This window comes from Plasmodium brasilianum, chromosome 12 (genome assembly GCF_023973825.1).
Source record: "Plasmodium brasilianum strain Bolivian I chromosome 12, whole genome shotgun sequence".
In the NCBI taxonomy this organism is placed as follows: Eukaryota; Apicomplexa; class Aconoidasida; order Haemosporida; family Plasmodiidae; genus Plasmodium; species Plasmodium brasilianum.
Genome location: NC_090125.1, coordinates 798,026 through 818,245, shown reverse-complemented (window position 1 = coordinate 818,245; position 20,220 = coordinate 798,026). Strand labels below are relative to the sequence as shown.

The 20,220-nt window shown below is 25.5% G+C and overlaps 3 protein-coding genes across 3 annotated transcripts; 2 read left to right on the top strand and 1 right to left on the bottom strand.

Annotated features, from left to right (window-relative positions):
- Positions 1 to 3,920: 3,920 nt before the first annotated feature.
- Positions 3,921 to 5,606, top strand: MKS88_004156 (tRNA guanosine-2'-O-methyltransferase; the record flags this gene model as incomplete). Its single annotated transcript, XM_067217309.1, has 1 exon — positions 3,921 to 5,606. The coding sequence occupies one exon, from the start codon at positions 3,921 to 3,923 to the stop codon at positions 5,604 to 5,606; it is 1,686 nt and encodes a 561-aa protein (XP_067071750.1).
- Positions 5,607 to 7,969: 2,363 nt separating this feature from the next.
- MKS88_004155 (CDT1-like protein) lies at positions 7,970 to 10,696 on the bottom strand (the record flags this gene model as incomplete). Its single annotated transcript, XM_067217308.1, has 1 exon — positions 7,970 to 10,696. One exon carries the CDS (start codon positions 10,694 to 10,696, stop codon positions 7,970 to 7,972), a length of 2,727 nt encoding a protein of 908 aa, XP_067071749.1.
- Positions 10,697 to 14,081: 3,385 nt separating this feature from the next.
- On the top strand, positions 14,082 to 19,402 carry MKS88_004154 (DNA repair protein RAD5; the record flags this gene model as incomplete). The annotated part of the gene is made up of 3 exons (XM_067217306.1): positions 14,082 to 14,292; positions 14,688 to 15,698; positions 15,927 to 19,402. 3 exons carry the CDS (start codon positions 14,082 to 14,084, stop codon positions 19,400 to 19,402), a joined length of 4,698 nt encoding a protein of 1,565 aa, XP_067071748.1.
- Between the last annotated feature and the right edge of the window lie 818 nt (positions 19,403 to 20,220).

Genomic DNA, 20,220 nt, shown 5'->3' with positions numbered 1-20,220 from the left:
AAATTGTACATACAGGCAAATCGTAAACACTAACGCGTATAAACTGTTGTGAGCATGGGGGGATATATATAATCTACTGTTCATATTACATATATATTGTATGTACTTATGTGTGTATGCGTATATTCTTTTTTAAGTATTTTTTTTTTTTTTTAAAGTACATACTACCCCAAAATAATATTTTACAACAAAAAGTATGTTTTAATTTTGAAATCAAAAAAAAAAAAAAAAAAAAAAAAAAAGATGAAAACGAAAGGGAAGAGCAATTTTTTAAAATATTATATAAGATATAAATATATATATATATATATACATATACATATATGTATATTTCTTTTCTTTCTTCGATAAATTAAAAAAATATATATAATAAAATAAAATTCATCTCAACGTCAAATTTAAAAAATGAAAAAAAAAGATAAACCAAGGAATGGAGCAACATCTAACAATTTGGACAAAGGTAAAATCACAATTTAAAACAACAAATGGTATAAGGTTATCAATTTTTAAGAGTACACATTTCTTACTTTTAAAAATTATATCTTTAAAAAAGAAAAAAAAAAAAAAAAAAAACATAAAGTTTATTATATATATATATATATATTTTAAAGGGGTGCAAATTTAAATAAATAGTATGATATTAATTTTTATATTTCAAAAAAAAAAAAAAAAGGAACAATGAACTCTTATAGTTTTGTTAAATCGTTTGGATTTTTTGTCCTCTTCGATTTTTCTATTTTTTTTTTTTTCGTTTATCGTTTTTTGCATTTGCATTTAATGGCAATAATATTTAGAAATGCATACCTATTTTTTAATATGGTGCAAACATTTTTATCACTTAATTTATTGCAAACATGTACATTTGCATAAACATACATATGTGTATAATACATATTCGTATGCATTCACATCCACATATGCCTGTACATACGCATACACATATGAATTTACGTATGCATACACATACGAATTGACGTATGCATACACATACGAATTGACGTATGCATACACATACGAATTGACGTATGCATACACATACGAATTGACGTATGCATACACATACGAATTGACGTATGCATACACATACGAATTGACGTATGCATACACATACGAATTGACGTATGCATACACATACGAATTTACTTATGTATACACATACGATTTTATGTATGCATACATGTATAATTTAAGTATGCATACACATTTACGTATGCACATATATTCACATAAGTATGTATATAATATATATTTGTACATTAAAGTATGTATATACGTACATATGTTTAATACTGTTTAATCGTATATCTTTTTATCATTTGATAAAAAGATAATATGCATACTCTTGCGTGTTGATACGTATTCTCATGAAAGTGCATACAGATGTTTACACATTATGTACATACACATATAATTACTTCAATCAGTATTCACGTAATTATATTCAAATGTTTAACTTTAAAAAAACAATTGCCATTTCAAAATTTGGAAAATCATATTCATATTACAATTAAACAAAAAAAAAAAAAAAAAAAAAAATGTTCGTATAAATGTGATAAAATAATTAAAAACAGTTTTAAATTATTTTATATAACATGGGTGCTAAATGTAATTTTTTAAAAATTAAAAAAAAAATTAATTATGTACATGTGTATAACTGATGCATAAATTTCATGATAGCATCATTGGACAAACAAAAATAGGGCTATGAAAAAATATCAACCCAAATATCACGTTTATACGAAAATAGTAATAAAAACTACACAAACGTATGAATGTGTTTCAGTATTTACATATGTAACATTACGTATGTGTCAAGTATTTCATATACATATATATATATTCATATATGTGTACATATGTAAGTATATGCATATATATATATATATATAATATATCTAACATTTGTATGCTAAGTGCTTTAAGTCAAGCATCCTTTGTAGCATTTAGTTATTCCATTAATCTTACATAACGATAATTGACAAGTTCTTTTTGCTTAGTCTCTAACCAACTGTATACATACAACTATAAATTTTCATTTTTTTATCATGTTATTAATTTCCTTTTCCTTTACATCATATCTTACTTTATATGTACGTGTACATACATATATATATATATATATGTGTATATTCGTATTGTGTGTGTATTTATGTGTACATATGCAAAAAGGTGTACTCACGTACATGCTTATACAAAATAATAACAATCTGAAAGTTTTGTACTAACATATTTGTATTTTTATCATCACTAAGCAGTTTCTCGATATTATAAATATTTGCATTTCTCTAAAAGTCGCATAAAATCGTGCTTATGCATAAATATACTTATGTGTATTTTGCTTTTTTATCGAGTTCAAATGTGCTTAAAAATATAATTATGTAAAAAAAGAAAAAAAAAATAATATATCTTTTTTTTTTTTTTTTGACATACAGAAGTACGAAAACAAAATTTGATATTTTTTCATCTTACCCTTTTGTATTTTTATTTTTAAGTTTATTAAGAAATTCTTTTTTTTCTTTGTAATTTTTTTTGTTTTTCTTTTTTTTTTCAAAATGCATGTGTGCATTCGTTTTATTTCATTGTTTTGGTTAACAACAAAAAAAAAAAGAAAGAGGAAATAGCAAAATGGAATAACAATAATAACAAAAAAAAAAAAAAAAAAAAAAAAAACTAGAAACAATCCCAAGTGCTGATAACTCACGAAATCAAATAATTCAAAAATTGTAAACATAACAGAAGGAATATCACATGCACATGCATATGTATGGGTTTTCATAGACATATGCTAAACGATATTCTTCTGCTTCATATGTGTCATTAAGCATGTATATGTATAAATATATATATATATAATTTAATATATATATATATATATAATATATATGTATATATATATATCAAATTTATATAATTAAATATATATAATAATATATATAAAACAAAACATATATATTTAAACAAATAAATATGTATGTATAATATTAATATAGTAAACAAGTGTTTCATATGTAAACACTTTTGTAATAATTCTTAATATTTTGAGGTCGCATCCACTTTCCACTATTTGGGTGACAGATAATAGCTAAGTTTGTGACCTTTAGGAAAAATGTATATATATATATTTTTTTTTTATTTAAAATATTTTATTTAAAAAAAAAAATTAAAATTTCATTTTTTTGACATTTATAAATTTTAAAAACTTAATAAGTGGGTATACGTTGTAATTTATTTAAGCATTCGTTTTCCCCCTCTTAACTGAAAATTCATTTTTTAATTTTTAAATTCGTATTAACTTTTTCCTTTTTAATTAATCATTCACTGTTTTCTCTTTGAATTTTAATTCTTTACTTTAATAGTGGCTTACTGTGCTTTTTTTTTTTTTTTTTTCTAAAGATAAAATTAAAAAAAAAAAAAAAAATGAATTTTTTCAACTCATTGCCATATGTACATTTATTTTATTTACATTAACTAATTTTTTAGTTTATTAAATTTTGTTTCATTATTTGCCTAGTATGCAGCTTTTTACTTGGGTTATTATAGCATATTCGATTATTAGCATACTTGCGCATTAGTACACCATCCAATTAGCATACCATCTTATTGGTTTACTACCTAACTTATTGTAAGATTGTTTCATCTTCTTATTTATGTGTTCTTCCTTTTTTATGCTAGTTCTTACACTAAACTGAGTGAAGGGAAGAATACGATCTTAGCCAGTAGTTTATAATTTTACTAAAGGATATTACATACATACATACATACATACATACATACATACATACATACATACATACATACATACATACATACATACATACATACATACATACATACATACATACATACATACATACATACATACATACATATATATATATATATATATATATATATATATGCATACATATGTATTTGCAAGTATGTCATATCTTATTTGGTTCAGCAGACATAAGAAATATGATGAATGTAAGATAGCGGAATTAAAATCCCTATTACAGATATATGGATATAATGAAGAAAACGAGCCATTATTTAATGAAAATAAAAGTAAGTTTAAGGGTGAAGTATATATAAAGGTAGATATAGCAGAGGAACAGTTATGGAAAAATATACTCTCAAGAAGTATTTTAATAAAGGGGGTCCTGCATATATGGAGTGAAGGGTGCTCCTATGATGAGTTGTTAAATGACTTAACAAACAAAAAACATTTATTTGAAAAGAATTTATATAATAATAAAAAATGGTGTTTTTATTTTAATTCTTTTAGAAGAATTATAAATCAAGAAGAAAAAGTAAAAAAGATGAATTACTTTAAAAGTATTCTTGACAATTTTCCAAATGTCGATTTGATAAATCCTGATATTCAACTTGGTCTCATTGAAGATTATAATGACTGTAATTCAGGAACATTGAAAAAAGTATATTTTGGAAAATTTATAGCTACAAGGAAATACAACTATTCGTTAAATTATAACAAAGGAGATGTTAATAATGTAAGTAGTAATACTGATGGTAATAATAGCAGTACCGGTGGAAGCAACGGTAGTAGTAACTGTAATAGTAAGGACGATGCCAATATCAGTGTTAAAAATTTCAGTAGTACCAGTAAGGACGCTAGCAATAGTAATAATACTACTGTTCGTCCAAGAATGGTATGGTGGGTGCATTACGCATTAAATAGAAGACCCGTGTTAGGACCGACAACTACAGACAATGAACTAGCTTTTATAATGTGTAATATAGCAAAAATTAAAAAAGGTGATATTGTATTAGACCCATTTGTAGGTTCCGGGGGGCTATTAGTCACGTCGTCTACCTTTAATGCTATATGTATAGGTAATGATATTGATATAAGATTATTAAAAGGTTATAAATTGGCATATTTAAATCCTCATGTTCAACATAAAAAAAAGAATAAAAGTATATTTGAAAATTTTCATCATTATAATTTGAATCTTCCTGATATTTTAGTATCAGACAATTCGAAACCTATTTGGAATACATTTCACAAGGCATGGGTAGACGCAATTGTTTCTGACCCTCCATATGGAGTTAGAGCACCTGTACGAATATGTATGAATACCTCAGGAAGGATGGAAAATAAAAGAAAAGTTGTATCTAGTGATAATAGTAATAGTGTAAATGGATGCATTCGTAGTGATGTTGACATTGCTGCTAAGGGTACTGGTAAGGATATTGATGATGGTGTTAATGACGATACTAATGCTTATGCTGATGACGATGGTAATAATAATGATGAGAGTCTGAACAATGATAACATCAAATGCACTCAGAAGAATGGGCTTACAAGTATGTATGACACCGGGGAGCCTAAAAAAGTTAAGAACATAATGAATACAAAAATGGTTTCTTATAGCTGTAAGTCAGCTGTCAAAGATTTATTAAATATTGCTTCCTCCACACTTGTTGATGATGGAATGTTAGTTTTTTTACTACCTGTACAAAAGAATACGATAGAAGAAGATATAGCACTATTAAAGCATGATGATTTTTACTTAATGTCATACGACTTTCAGACCTTTACTAATTACTCAGGAAGACTTATAGTTTCGATGAGGAGAAAGTGTAGAAATAGTTCGAACTAGTGCCGTTTATTCTGGTTACAAAATGTAGGAAAATGATCAATATTATGTTTTATTTACGTATCCTTTTATGCAAGGTGCATAAACGGGAAAGGGAAAATTTTTTTTTTTTTTTTTCTAAAAAATGTGCACAAAATAATATCGAATCCGTTTACGTTCACGTTTATGTTTGCGTTCATGTTTACGTTTTATTTATTTTTTTTATTTTTTCATATGCATGTAGCAAATTAAAATTAATTAAAAAGTTGCATGTGTGCGTCGCACACGTGTAATGATATTCTCTGTTACATTTTTTTTTTTTGCATTTCCTTGTGCTTTAAATTTTATAAAAAATTGCATACGTAATACGCTGCGTATTTGTAAATCTACTTATGTATATGCATTTACCTGTTTGTTTTCTTTGTTCTTTTAATTTTTGCAAATTGTTAAGTTTTACACACAGTAGAATTAACAAGATGAATGCACTAATGTAATTCACGTTTGCACTATCATCATTTTGAAGAATTTTCAATTCATTTCTTAAAAAAAATTAAATGAAAATACTTTTTTTGTTTTGATTTAATTCTTGCACCTTACAATTTGTATACGTTTCTTTTGGTTAAGGATGACCAAGCTTTTAGTGTACAAAATGTTGTATTCTTTGTAATTTAAAAAAAAAAATTAAAAATAAGTATATATATATATATATATATATTTATTTATTTATATACATATGCAACTGCTTTTCACTCTTAATTGCCTCCTTATCAAGACGCTTTTTAATATGCCACCATTTCAAGTTATGAAAAGGAAAAAAAGCAAAAAAAATGTGTGCATACAACCTTTAGGTATAACATTTTATTTTCTGCGCCTTTTTAACATTTAAAATTTATTATGAAGATTAGTTAATTAAAAATAGCTGTGAAAGAAAAAAAAAAAAAAAAAATTTTTTTAAGATACAATAATTAAAAGGAGACTATAAAATAAATACGGTGAACATTGTGGACAGATAGAAGGTATATAATAAAAGGAAGCCCAAAAGAAATATATATATATATATATATATATGTATATGTATATATATATATACTTTTTGAAAAATGGAGAAGGAAAGAACAAACATAAACAAAATTGCTACTTTATAAATAAAGTGTTTATTTGTTTGCTTATTGTTTATGTGCTCTTTTATTATTTTTAATATGCTTACAAACATAAAAAAAAAAAATTTTCTTGAATTGCATTTTAGAGAAAAATAAAAATATAAAAATAATAATATTTAGCGCTTTATTATCCATGAAAATATATGCGGATACTCAGGAGCATAAAAACATGCAGTTGTGCTAAATAAAGTAGCGACACGTACGATTGAAAAATTATATATATATATATATTTATGTATTCGTACGTGGATATGTATACACATTTCCATATCCATTTTTGTTAAGAAGCATAATACATAATTGCACAGACATGTTAAACGAGATAAATTCATAAGTTTCCACATATATTATGAATAAAGGATAATTTTTATATGTACATATTATAATAAAATGGAAAGAATTAACATGCATATAAATTATAAATGTATGCAGATGTATGTGATATACATATTCATGTCCACTGAGTGTATGTACGTATGCATATCTATTGTATGTACATATACAGATCAAAAGGCTTTTTAATTATCTCTTCTTAAAACATAGTAATTTTGTATATTAACGGGATAAAACATAATTAAACATTTAAAATAAACGAAGAAATATGAAATGAATAATAACATTCGGTTAGGCAACATATGTGTGCAAAAAAAAAAAAAAAAAAAAAAAAAAAAAACAATTTTCAAATGCAATAATTGCAAAAGAGAAATTTGTGTAAGTAGGTGGAAAGATGTACAAATCCTAATATAAAATAAACAGCATGAAAAACCTTTACTTTGTAAAAATATAAGTATCTGAATGCATTAAATTATATATATGTAAACAAAGACATATAATAAGCTTATGCAAAACAAATAATTATAATTAAAAATTTTATCAATATATTACTACCTTTTCGTTTATGAATAATAATAAATAGGAGAAAGGTCTATGTAATATCACGCCTTTCGAGCGTATACACACTTGCATATATTTGTATATGAATACAATTCTGAAAAATTCCATATAAATTATGGTGCGTGCATAAAATGAGCCCTCAGCAGTTTTCTGTGCATGTATAATTGTACAAAAAATGTTACGTGCACAGGAAATATACACATCAATCCATCAATAAATTAATCCCATCAAAAAAAAAAAAAAAAAAAAAAAAAAAGAAGGTAAACCCATCATGGTGATATAGCCCTCTCCCCTTTTTTTTTTATTTTTTTCTTGAGCGTCCACTCCTCCGTGTTACAATTCAGACAAACCTATAGAACCAGGGGTCAAAAAGTACTTTTTAATTTTTTCAGTGAGATCAAAATTAACGTTAAATTTTTTCCACAATTCGTTTAATCTTGAATCTTTATTATTCTTTAATTCCTGATACTTTTTGGTAATATCGTTAATTTTGATAGTTAAAGGTTCTAAGAAATTGTAAAGATTTTTTTTTGATTTAACTGACAAGTTCATATTACTTTTATTCATCATACTTGGTTTTATACTAATATCTGTTATATAATTTGGTAGAATTTCTATAATTTGACTAATTTTTGATTGATCCATTTGGAAATTTTTATTACTTTTATATTTTTCAGCAATCTTTTTAGAAAAGGTATTTAATTCTATTACTGTATATGTTCCTTCAACGACAAAAGCTTCATGTATGATTTCAGCTATCCATTTTGCATTTTCAAACTTTTTTTTTTCAATTAATAATGTTTCATGTTCTTTATCAAATTCTACTTTAATTTCTTTTAATATATTTTTTTTATTAGCTTCCTCACGGATTAATTTCATATTATTTGTTTCTTTTTTTTTTGGTGTATCTTCTTTATTATTATGTGTGTTAATAAATGAATTCATCATGTAGTTGGCTTTTTTTCTATTTTTTCCTAAAGGTGTTCTAGTCTTTTCCTTTTCCATTTCTTTAATGAAAGTACCATTTTTTCTTAAATCAATAGTTGCACATTTTATAGGGCTATCTTGAATTACTATAAAATCATCTGCATTACTTTCTTGAGGTGTTTGAGCTAATTGAGCTAGCATTTTATTTTCTTCTAGTGTAACAGATGGAAATATAATATCATTGAAATTGAATGTTGAATGCCATTTTTTTAGTTCTGAATATTTTGCACAATAAAAATCAGGGTTAATTTTTTTTAGTAATTCATTATGTTTTACATTTGCCCAATTAATAATTATTCTTTTTAACATTTCTAATTTATCTGCTGATGTGTATTTATATATATTTTCACAATTTTCAGTATGTTCTCTTATTTGTATATCTTCTATCTTTTTCCCTGTTACATAATCAGCGTATATTTGTTGGTTAGTCTCAAAAATTTCTTTTGTAATTACAACTTTATTTAATTGAATTAAATTTGGAGCTAGCCAAGCAAGTTGTTTAAGTGATTCTTCACTAAAACACCTACAAGGATTTAAATTAATAACTTCTTGTTTTATTAGTTGATAAAAAATTGGTTGATTTTTCTGATTTCTCCTTGATATAACAACCAATAAGTATTGATATATGTTTAACAATATGATTGGTGTTTTAATAATATTTTTATTAAAAATGATATCTAATTCTTTTGAATATGGCTCATATAATGGAGTTAATGGATTTTGCTTCTGTTTTGCCATATCCTGCATTGGTATATTTTCATTTTGTGCTTTATTTTTTTCTGTTTTAATTATTGGATTTATTTCATAATCAATTAATTCTACATCATTTTTGTTTTTCTTCATGTCATCATCTTTTTCGTTATTTTGATTTTTACCCTTTTTCATGTATTTATTAATAGAGCAGCTACTGCTAGTAGTGTTGTTACTATTATTTTCACTTTTATTTTTATCATTACCTACTAGTACGTCTAAAATTTTTTTAGTACTTAGTTTAGAATTACTATCTACTTTTCTCTTTCTAGATTTAGGTGAATCCCTCTCATTATTATAAAATTTGCTACTTATTTTTTTTATAGACTGACAGACTTCTTTTTTATTTGGCCAAGAGTTATTTTCATAACTTGTATTAAAATATTCTAAATATTTCCTATCACCATTATCAATATTATTTGATGATTTATTACTATTAAATTCGTGTTCACTTATAATACAAGCTTTATGTTTAAAAAGACCCTTAAAATCTTCATATGTCATATGTGGATTATTTTCCCCTGATAAGGGAAACTTGCTCGGTGTAACTACTGGAGCTACATATTTTGGTGGATTTACATAATTATTAATTGTTATACATTTATTACCTATTAAGCTTTCATCAGGATGAAGCATATCCATTTCACATGGTGTTTTGTATTTCTTTAAGGTTGACGGGTTATCTATTCCTGAGTAATATGAACCTACATTACTTTTTTTGGGTGTTTGCCATCCGTTATTCATGAAGGTTGATTGACTTTTTTCCATTACATGATTACTGGTATTCTTTGCAAGATTATAAATGTCGTTTTGTGTCTTGTCATTGCCATTTATCCCTCCATTTTTATCATCAGGTTGATCAGAATAATCAAGATGAACATGATTATCACGATGAAGACGACGATTGTTATCACTCTCATCCTCCTCTTCATCATCATCTTCATCGAGAAGATTGTTCGAATTTCCAAAATTGTCAACATCATTTACACTGATGTAATTTCTGTCCGTATGAATACCATCACTATTTGTTCCTTCAATATTTCCATTCGATTTGATATCATCCTCTCCGCATTCATTTATCTGATTTTTATCTATTCCATTTCCTGATTTATTCATAACAAAACTTTTCATGCCCATGCTTTTTTTTGTTCTATCAAAAGCCCTGGGGGTCAATAGGTCCTCATCAATAATATCATCTCCCAGTACCACCTCAATATTTTTCAAATTACGGGACGATAATGATGTGCCTATTTCCGGGGATTTATTATAAAGCTTCGTCCCTATCTGTATGTGCTTTTTTATTTTCTCTAGTAAGTTACTCATCCTTTTTCCCCTTATGTTGTGCGGTACGCTTATGTTTGTATATATGTGTGTGTGCGTGCGCAAAAATGTAAATTTGCGCTTGTATGTGCATATATATGGTACACTTGTATATGTTCCCTCTTTACACTTAAGAACAAAATACTTATCTCTAAAAAAAAAAATTTCCTCCTTAATATCTTATAAATAATTTATTTTACATACACGTTTGTATGCGTATATGTATTTATATATACATATATATATATATATATATATATAAAATTATGCATAATAATTGCGCATATTATTGCGCATAACTGCTACGCATAATATTTATGCAATATCACTGTGTATTACTATCATATTATATAAAATGTGCGTATGTACATGCATATATAGCAAATAAGGCAGGAAAAAAAAAATACAAATACATACATGTACGTATATATATATATATATATTTTTTTTTTTTTATTATTCGACATGTACACTATTTTTAATTATTTTAAAAAAGTAATAATTAAATCAAATAAAAGAAATATTTTTTCTTACGTATATACTTATCTAAATGAACTAAAGCCCAGTAAAATTATAACCATAATTTTTTTTTTTCTTTTTTTTTTTTTTTTTTTTTTCGTATCTTATAGATAATAATATAATATCACTAATAAACGAACAATAATTACATTCCATGTTTTAATTTTAGAAATTCGTGTATAATCCTGTATCTCTTTTTTTTTTTTTTCCGTATAAACTTATATCTTTTTTTTTTTTTTTGTATAAACTTATATCTTTTTTTTTTTTTTTTGTATAAGCTTAAATCGCTTTTTTTTTTTTTTCGTATATATTATTTATGTATTTTATTATTACTATTATTGTGTACATTTATTTATGTACTATAATTGTGCTTGTAATATGTACTTATTTCCAACAAGAATAAAAAAAAAAATAAGTATTATTTTTATAGTCGGACAGATATTTCTAGTTACGAGTGTAAAATGTATTCCAAAAAAAAAAAAAAAATATATATATTAATATATGATACTTGTATATTCATATATGTGCACTGCCTAAGTATACGTATATGCGCAATGCCTATGTATACATAATATATGGCATACCTATGAATACGTGTACGTATATAAGTACATTTATATGTGTAACATGTATTATATAAATCAATGGACAAAAAATAAACGAAGCCCTAGTAGTACACTCTTTAATTATATTAAAAATTTATTACATATAATAACAAAATAAGTTTGTGCCTTTTTTAAAAATGTCAGAACACAATACATATATTTTTTCATTATAAAAACAATACCGAAAATAGGACGGAATAATTTTTTTAATTAACGTAAAAAAATTTGCAGTTAGTGCAAAAAGGCTTAAAAAAATAAAATATTTAACACCCCTTTTATATTTCTTATTGTGTGAAATTTTTAAGTACAATTATTTTTATTTATTTTTCTTTCCCACCTCAGTAATGCATTTTTTATTATAATAGTGTTATCATATTATATTATTTCATATTATTATTTACTATGATTTGTGTAATTTCATTATTACGCTTTTAATAGTATTTTAATTATTATTCTTTTATATTGTCCCTTCAATGCTTTTGCTTTCGAGCAGCTCCAAAAAAATGTTTCCCACTTAATATGAAATTTGGTATTATATACATAAATTATGTGTACGGATCTTATCATTATATTATTTGTTAGAAAATGAAAATTAAAATAATATAATAGTAAAATAATATATTTTTTTATTTTAATATATACCTATTTTGCGGGAATACATATATATATATATATATATATATTTTCCGTTAACGCAAAATTAAAAAAAATAGTTTTTCATATTTTGTAAAAATTCCAAATAATAGTACAAGAGTTAGAAATTTTACAGCGCATTTTTGAGAGTTACATTGAATAAAAGTACATAATACGAAAGAGGGGGTTATAATATATCGTAATTTTTAACAATAATTCTATTTCATTATTATAATTTTTGTTTATATTAAATGGTTTTTTAAATTTAAAAATTAGTCTTTCATTATAAATGACACAATCGCATAAGCATACTGTTAAATTTTACTTTTTTTTTTTTTTTTTTTTAAAGAGTTAAGCTTTGTAATAAAAATAATTTGATATAAAATAATTACACAAGAAATGTAAAAAAAAGAAAAAAAAGATTTAAACAAATTTACAGTTGTATTTATAATTCTTATAAATACAGTAACTTGTATAAATTAACAATAAATTAACAATAAATTAACAATAAATTAAAATAATTGCCTGTTCAATTGGGGTAAATTTATTCTCCTTATTTTTAAGCAATACGGAGCTTTAAAAAGGCCATATAATAAAAACTTTTTTGTCATTTATTCATATTTATATAATATATAAATATTATAAATTTATTCATATGTATATATGAATATATATATGGTTATTTGTATAAATATACGTATTTGTGTATTTTTTTTTTTTTTTTTTGTATTTCTTTTATCACAAAGAAAAAAAATCTTTCGTTATTGTATGAATATGTACAAAAGTACAAATACTTATGTTTCAATTATTTCATTAATATATTTATTTTTTTTAATTTTGTTTTTCTTTTTGGTTGATTATCCTTTATTATCCTTTATTTTGAGTATTCTATTTTTTCTTATACAATTTCTTCTTTTTCTTTTAGTTTTTTCGTTTTGAAAATGTTTAAAATATGTCTTTTTTTTTTTTTTTTTTTTTAGTGTCAATAAAAATAATTTGAGAATTTTTAAATACAAATGAATTATAATAATAATTAGGTCTTAATTTTAAATAAGGAGTAGTAAAATAGCGTATATAATATACTTGAGTTTTGTGTTTTCTATTGATTTGAGGTCTTAGCTTTAAGCTCCATTTGTGTATATATATATATATATATATATATATATATATATATATATATATATATATATATATACACATAAGTACATATGTATATATATACTTTAACATACATATATACACATGCAAAGTTAAAATTAAACCCCTCTATAGGAATAACGGCATCTCTCATTTCATGTCTTGAGACATGTGCGTATAAATATGTACACTTTCATATAGGTGATATATAAGTGAAAGTATAGGATGTAAAAAAAAGAAGAAAAAGGAATTAATCCTACTTCTTTTTTATGCTATAAAATTTTGCATTAGACACCTTTTCTTTTAAGTAAAATTTTGTACCTTCAGGAATATATATATGTATATGTATACTTATACACATATGTACATGTATTTGTCTTATTAATCTCCAGTTTTGATATATAATTAAGTTTAAAATTGCAAATTTTTGGTAATTTTTTTTTGTGTGTATTATCCTTTTTATTATATATATTAAATGAGTATTTTTATTTTAAATGACTACTTCAAATTATTTAAAAAATGAAACGAAACTTTATAAAGATTCAGTTAACACACCTAACTATTATTATGATAGTGATGTCATTGAAATTATAAGTTTAAATGACAACGAGCCAAAGCTCGGTACTGCAACAGATTCAAGTGGTTTTGAAAAAAGCCCAGAAACAAAAATAAGTTGCAACAAGCTGAGGGAGGCAAGTAGCGACAGTAAGCCAAACAAATAGCAAGAAAAAAAAAAAATAATAATGATAAAATAAATAAGTAAATAAATAAATAAAATAAATTGCAAAATAAATAGCAAAATAAATAGCAAAATAAATTGCAAAATAAATAGCAAAATAAATAGCAAAATAAATAGCAAAATAAATAGCAAAATAAATAGCAAAATAAATAGCAAAATAAGTAGAAAAATAAATAGCAAAATAGAATAACAAAATAAAAAAAAAAAAATTGTAAATAAAAAGAAAGATGGAGTGTAAGAATAAGTTCAGTTTTCGTTGAATCCTTGCCAATCTCCACGTGATGTGACCCTTGGTTAGCTGTGTGTATATGTATATGCGTATTCCATCCTGCTTAATTTATCTAAATTTTTGTTTTCTCAGTTGAAATCATTGAAGATATAAACGACTACAATTATAATAAAATAAAATTAGCAAAGATAAAAGAGTTTGAAAAATCAAATAAAAAGGCTCAATTCGTAAGGGATAAAGGAGTCTTTTTTGAGTATTACTTAGGTTGCATAGATACCGACTCAATAATTCTGTCTAGCGAAATATGTGAAGTTAAAAATGACAAAGATATAATAATAAGCTATGAAATAATCCCGAAGTCAACCAAAAGATCTTATTCACCCATGTATACGTTACAAATAAACAATAATTATGTTATATCAAATGATTATATCAAAATAATGGGTAGAAATATTCCAACAAATACAAATAAAATAAAAAAAAAAAAAGTTTTAACAAAAAAAAGTATTGCAAGTGCAGGTAATGAAAATTATTCGGAGTTACATTATGACTCTAGTAAAATTATATCAGCAGATAAAAAATATGTGGAATTTGAAAAGGGTAAAAATGAGGTATTAAAAGATATTAATGAAGGGTATTCATGTATAAGAATAAAACATAATAATAGGGATATTTCAAAATTAAAAAGTCAGTTATCCAAAACGTTGAGTGTTCTTTTAGTTCTAAATGCTATAAGAATAGAAATAAAATTAGAAAAAGTTTCTTTAAGTGATTTGAAGTTTGGTGGAAGTTTAAAAACATTCATTCATGTGATATTATATCCTGATTCTTTTAAAATAGACACTCATAAATATCATGAATATAATTCTCTAATTAAAAGTAGTGTTGATCATTTATTTAAAGAGTTAAAAATTACTCCCTTGCGACTAGCCAAAAATGTGGATATGGATTCTTTTGAAAGTACAAATATTAAAATAAACAAAGAAAGTTTATTATTATCTTCAAACAGCCTACTTCAAATTGATAATTCCAGTTATAACAAAAGAGATAGGAGTGGTAAAAATAGCGGGGATAACTTCAGTGGGTTTAGCACACCACACAAGGCCTTAGGCTTTAGCAGTACTTCAAAAAAATCAATTCTAGGTAAATTTATAAACGTGTTGAAATGTGTGTAAGTGCATGAACGCATTTATGCGTGTTGTTTATATGAATTAGCCATGTGCGTATATGAAATAGTGAAAACAAGCATATATGCAGTAGTAACAGTGAGCTTATGCGCAGTAGTAACAACACACATATGCACAAGAATACGTACATATGTGCCATTTTTTCATGATAAATGCCTATTACTTTTCAAATGGCTTTGCTCAGATTCATCATCATTAAGTAGAACGAAGGAGGAAGAAGAAACGTTAGACACATTAAGTGAAAATGAGATGGAGGAAAAGAACGAGGACGCTACAAATTTAGTTTTTTTGGAGGAAAAGTATAGAGGTGGGTACTTACTTGAAGACTTTGAAGAAATTTACCCAGATGATTATTACTTTAAGCCTAAGTTGAAGACATATCAAGCGGAGGGGATATGGTGGATGTATATCAGAGAAAACCCTCCGGAATATTTGAAGACAAATAATGTAAAAAGCGATAACATAAAGGAAATTGTAATTGACGAAATTAGTAACATGAGCAAAATTAGAGATATTAGAAAAATTAGGGGCATGAACAAAATGAACGACATGAACAAAATTAGCGACATGAACAAAATTAGCGACATGAACAAAATGAGCGACATGAACAAAAATAATAAATTTCCTGAACATAGTGTGAAAAAGGAAATGCAGGTGCATGCCATAATTAAGGAGAATTTTTCTATAAAGTCAGGCGAAAATATCAGAAATTATGTAGTTTCTCAGGGGCAAAGTATCAACAAAGGAGACCAATGTAAGCACGATATTTGCTATGAACCTGTTCATAGGAAAGATAAAAACGATGAAGAAGAGAATAAACTTGTTCATATTAGAAAAGGGGACCAAGAATATAACAGTGGAAATAATGACTACCAAGGTGGTATTATAAGGGGTGAAGATGTCGATGACATTAGATCCTGTGAAGACGGACGTGACAACTTAAAAGGGGACGACTTCAGTGACAGTAGAAATAGGGATGACCCAGTTGACAGTAGAAATAGTGCTAAACCAGATGGGAATATAAAAGGGGAAGGTGTCGATGACCGTATAAACGAAGATGGATGTGGCATCCGAAACAATGACGACGGCGATGATATTAGAAACACAGTACCGCTTAACCCGCTGTGGGAAGAACATGCATTTATTCCAAACATAAAAATATATGAAAAGGAAAACATAGTGTGTGTATTAAAATATTTCTATGTTAACAAACTAACAGGCTGCTTTTCTCTGACATATCCTCAGTATGTACCTCCTTTTCGAGGTGGTATATTAGCAGACGAAATGGGATTAGGTAAAACTATTCAAAGTATAGGTTTGATTACATATGATACATATCATAATAAGATACATATAAAAAACAATGATATAGAAAACAAGAATAATTTTATATATTTAATTGAAAATACGATAAAGGGATCTAATTTTAAGAAAGGAGGAACGTTAATTGTCGCACCATTGGCACTGATATATCAGTGGAAACAAGAAATGGAGAGACACACAAAGGAAGGGTTCTTAAGTTTCTACATATATTACGGTAGCTCAAAAGATATAAGTAGTGAAGAATTGGCAAAATATTCTGTTGTTCTGACCACCTACTCGACATTAGTATCCGAATATAAGAATACGTTAAATAAGAAAAGCATGCATTGGGAAGAAAATGACAAAGGTGTTGGGAGTGGCGTCCGTAGTGGTAACAACAAGAAAAATGGAAACAATAATGGCAGTAGTAACAATAATAATAATAATAGTAGTAACAGTAGTGGTGATAAAGGTGGAAAAAGTAATTATAGGAACCATCGCTATGGGTATAAGCAGGAGAATGAGGAAGAGGAGTGCACGCCAAAAGAAGGGGAAAATACAGTTAAGGAAAAAAAATTAAATAATTTTTTTATGAAAACTGTTTTAAGTAAAGTACTTGGCACAACTAGTGGTAGCAACGTGTTAAAAGGGAGTGAAGAAAAAAAGACAAACAAAATAGGTAATAATGTAAAGATGTATCCATTATACGAAATAACATGGAGAAGGATAATAATAGATGAAGCACATGTTATAAAGAATAAGAATTCTTTTCAATCTGTTGCAGTATGGAAACTACGAGGAGAAAGAAAATGGTGCTTAACAGGTACACCTATACAGAATTCATTATTTGATATATTCCCGTTATTTCGATTCCTTGGAATAAAACCATATGGAACCATTGAATGGTGGAATAAAGAAATTGTGGAATATGTAAATAAGAATAAATTACATTTAGCCTTTGATGTAGTTAGGAAAATATCATCTCCTATTTTGTTAAGAAGAACAAAAAAATCAAAAACGAAAAATGGGGATGCGCTAATATCTTTACCAAAAAAAAATATTCATTTATTAAAATTAGAATTTTCTTTAGAAGAGGAAGATTTTTATCGAGCAATTTTTTATAGAAGTAAAACAAAATTTGATACATATATGCATGATGGAAATGTATTAAGTCATTATTCTCATGTGTTACAACTACTTCTGAGACTGAGACAATGTTGTTCTCATCCGCTATTATTATTTTCAAAACCTTTTTTTGAAGAATGGAATAAAGAAGATATAAATGATGCTTTACAAAAAAAAAATGATAATTCTTTAGTATCACAAGAAAAAGATGAAAAAAATAGTAAATCTCTCAGTAAACAAATGAATACTAGTGAAACACATGAATTTATTGATAAACAAATAGGAGATAATTTAATATACAACTTTATACTAAGTGCAACTAACTCAAAGAAGGTGGATGACTATTTACAAGAATTAGAAATATTAAAAAATGGAAGCATCATGCAATGTGTTATATGTTTAGAAGATGCTATTTTCCCGTTAATAAGTAAATGTTTACATATAATGTGTAAAAAATGTGCAGATGATTATTTTCATTTAACTCAAATAGCAGAAAAAAAATGTCCGGAATGTAATAATTATATTAGTTTAAAATCTTTAAAGGCATTACAAGAAAATAAATCGCCCCTTGATGAGCTGCTAAAAAAAATGAAAAAGGAGAATTTTGTTTATTCAACTAAATTAAAAAAACTATTCGATCATGTACAAAATGATATGAAAAATGAGTTACATATTGTCGTTTTTTCTCAATGGATAGGTCTCCTTAAAATTATTGAAAAATTATTAACCCTTCATAATATTCCAAACAAAATTTATGATGGATCTTTAACTTATGAACAACGTAAGTTTACTCTCCATTGGTTTAATGTTCAAAAGGGAAAAATATATCAACCAGGAGTAGGTTTTGTAAAACCTTCTTATTATATACCTATGGAAAATATTGCTGGTAAAGTTTTATTATGCTCTCTAAAAGCAGGAGGAGTAGGCTTAAATTTAACCGTTTCATCAAAAGTATATCTCATGGACTTATGGTGGAATCCAGCCATAGAAGACCAAGCATTTGAGCGAATACACAGAATTGGGCAGTTAAAAGACGTAAACATTTACAAGTTTGTTGTTGAAAAAACAGTAGAAGAAAGAATTTTACAAATTCATCAAAGTAAACAGTATACAGCCAATCAAATCTTAGCACAAGAAGGCAACAAAATTAACTCGGAGATGAATCTTCCCCCACAAAAACTGGGAATGGATGACTTCATACTCATGTTCAAGGACTGGAATTCCGAGGAGTAGTAAACGAATCGTTTTCATTTGCAAATCGGTCAAATTGCTTAAATGAACGTGCATATACATACATATATACGTCACTAGATATGTATGTGTGTATCTACGAATAGATATGCTTATATATATATATATTTATATACGCTTACATGAGGTAAAAAAATGGAAAACATTCTTTACCAGTGGAATTGGGGGGAGGGGTGGATATTGACTCGTTACACATAAAAAGAAAGAATAAATATATATATATTTATACTATATAAATTTAGTATAGCATTCATGTGATACTTTTTGTAAAAAAAAAATAAAATAAAATAAAATAATATTATCCATTGTGACTGTTAATACTGCTGCTAATACTGCTTCTATTACAGTGAGCGCAATTTATCAATATGCTTATTTTGGTTTAAAAAAATATTATTATTTTTATTTTAGAAAAAAAATGTGAAAACTTTGTGAATTGTGAATTTTTTTTCCGTTTCTTTTTTTTCTTTTTCATATTTTTATAATTTTTATATTTCTTCACATTTTTTATATTTTTTCATTTTTTTTTACACTTTCATACACTTTCTTTTTGCTTTTCTTATTTTTAAATAATTTTACGTTAAACTTATACATACATTTTAAGTGTTCATTAACACATATGTTTTTATGTACGTTCGGTTATTTGTATATCTACAAAATTGGGGAAGGTGAAACATGTATATATTTAATTTTTTTTAATTTATGTTTTTTTAAGTTATAAAAAATGGGAAGAGGATAAATAAATCATAACGATAAATTGTGAACTATAAATAATGAACGATAAATAAATTAAAAATAAGAAA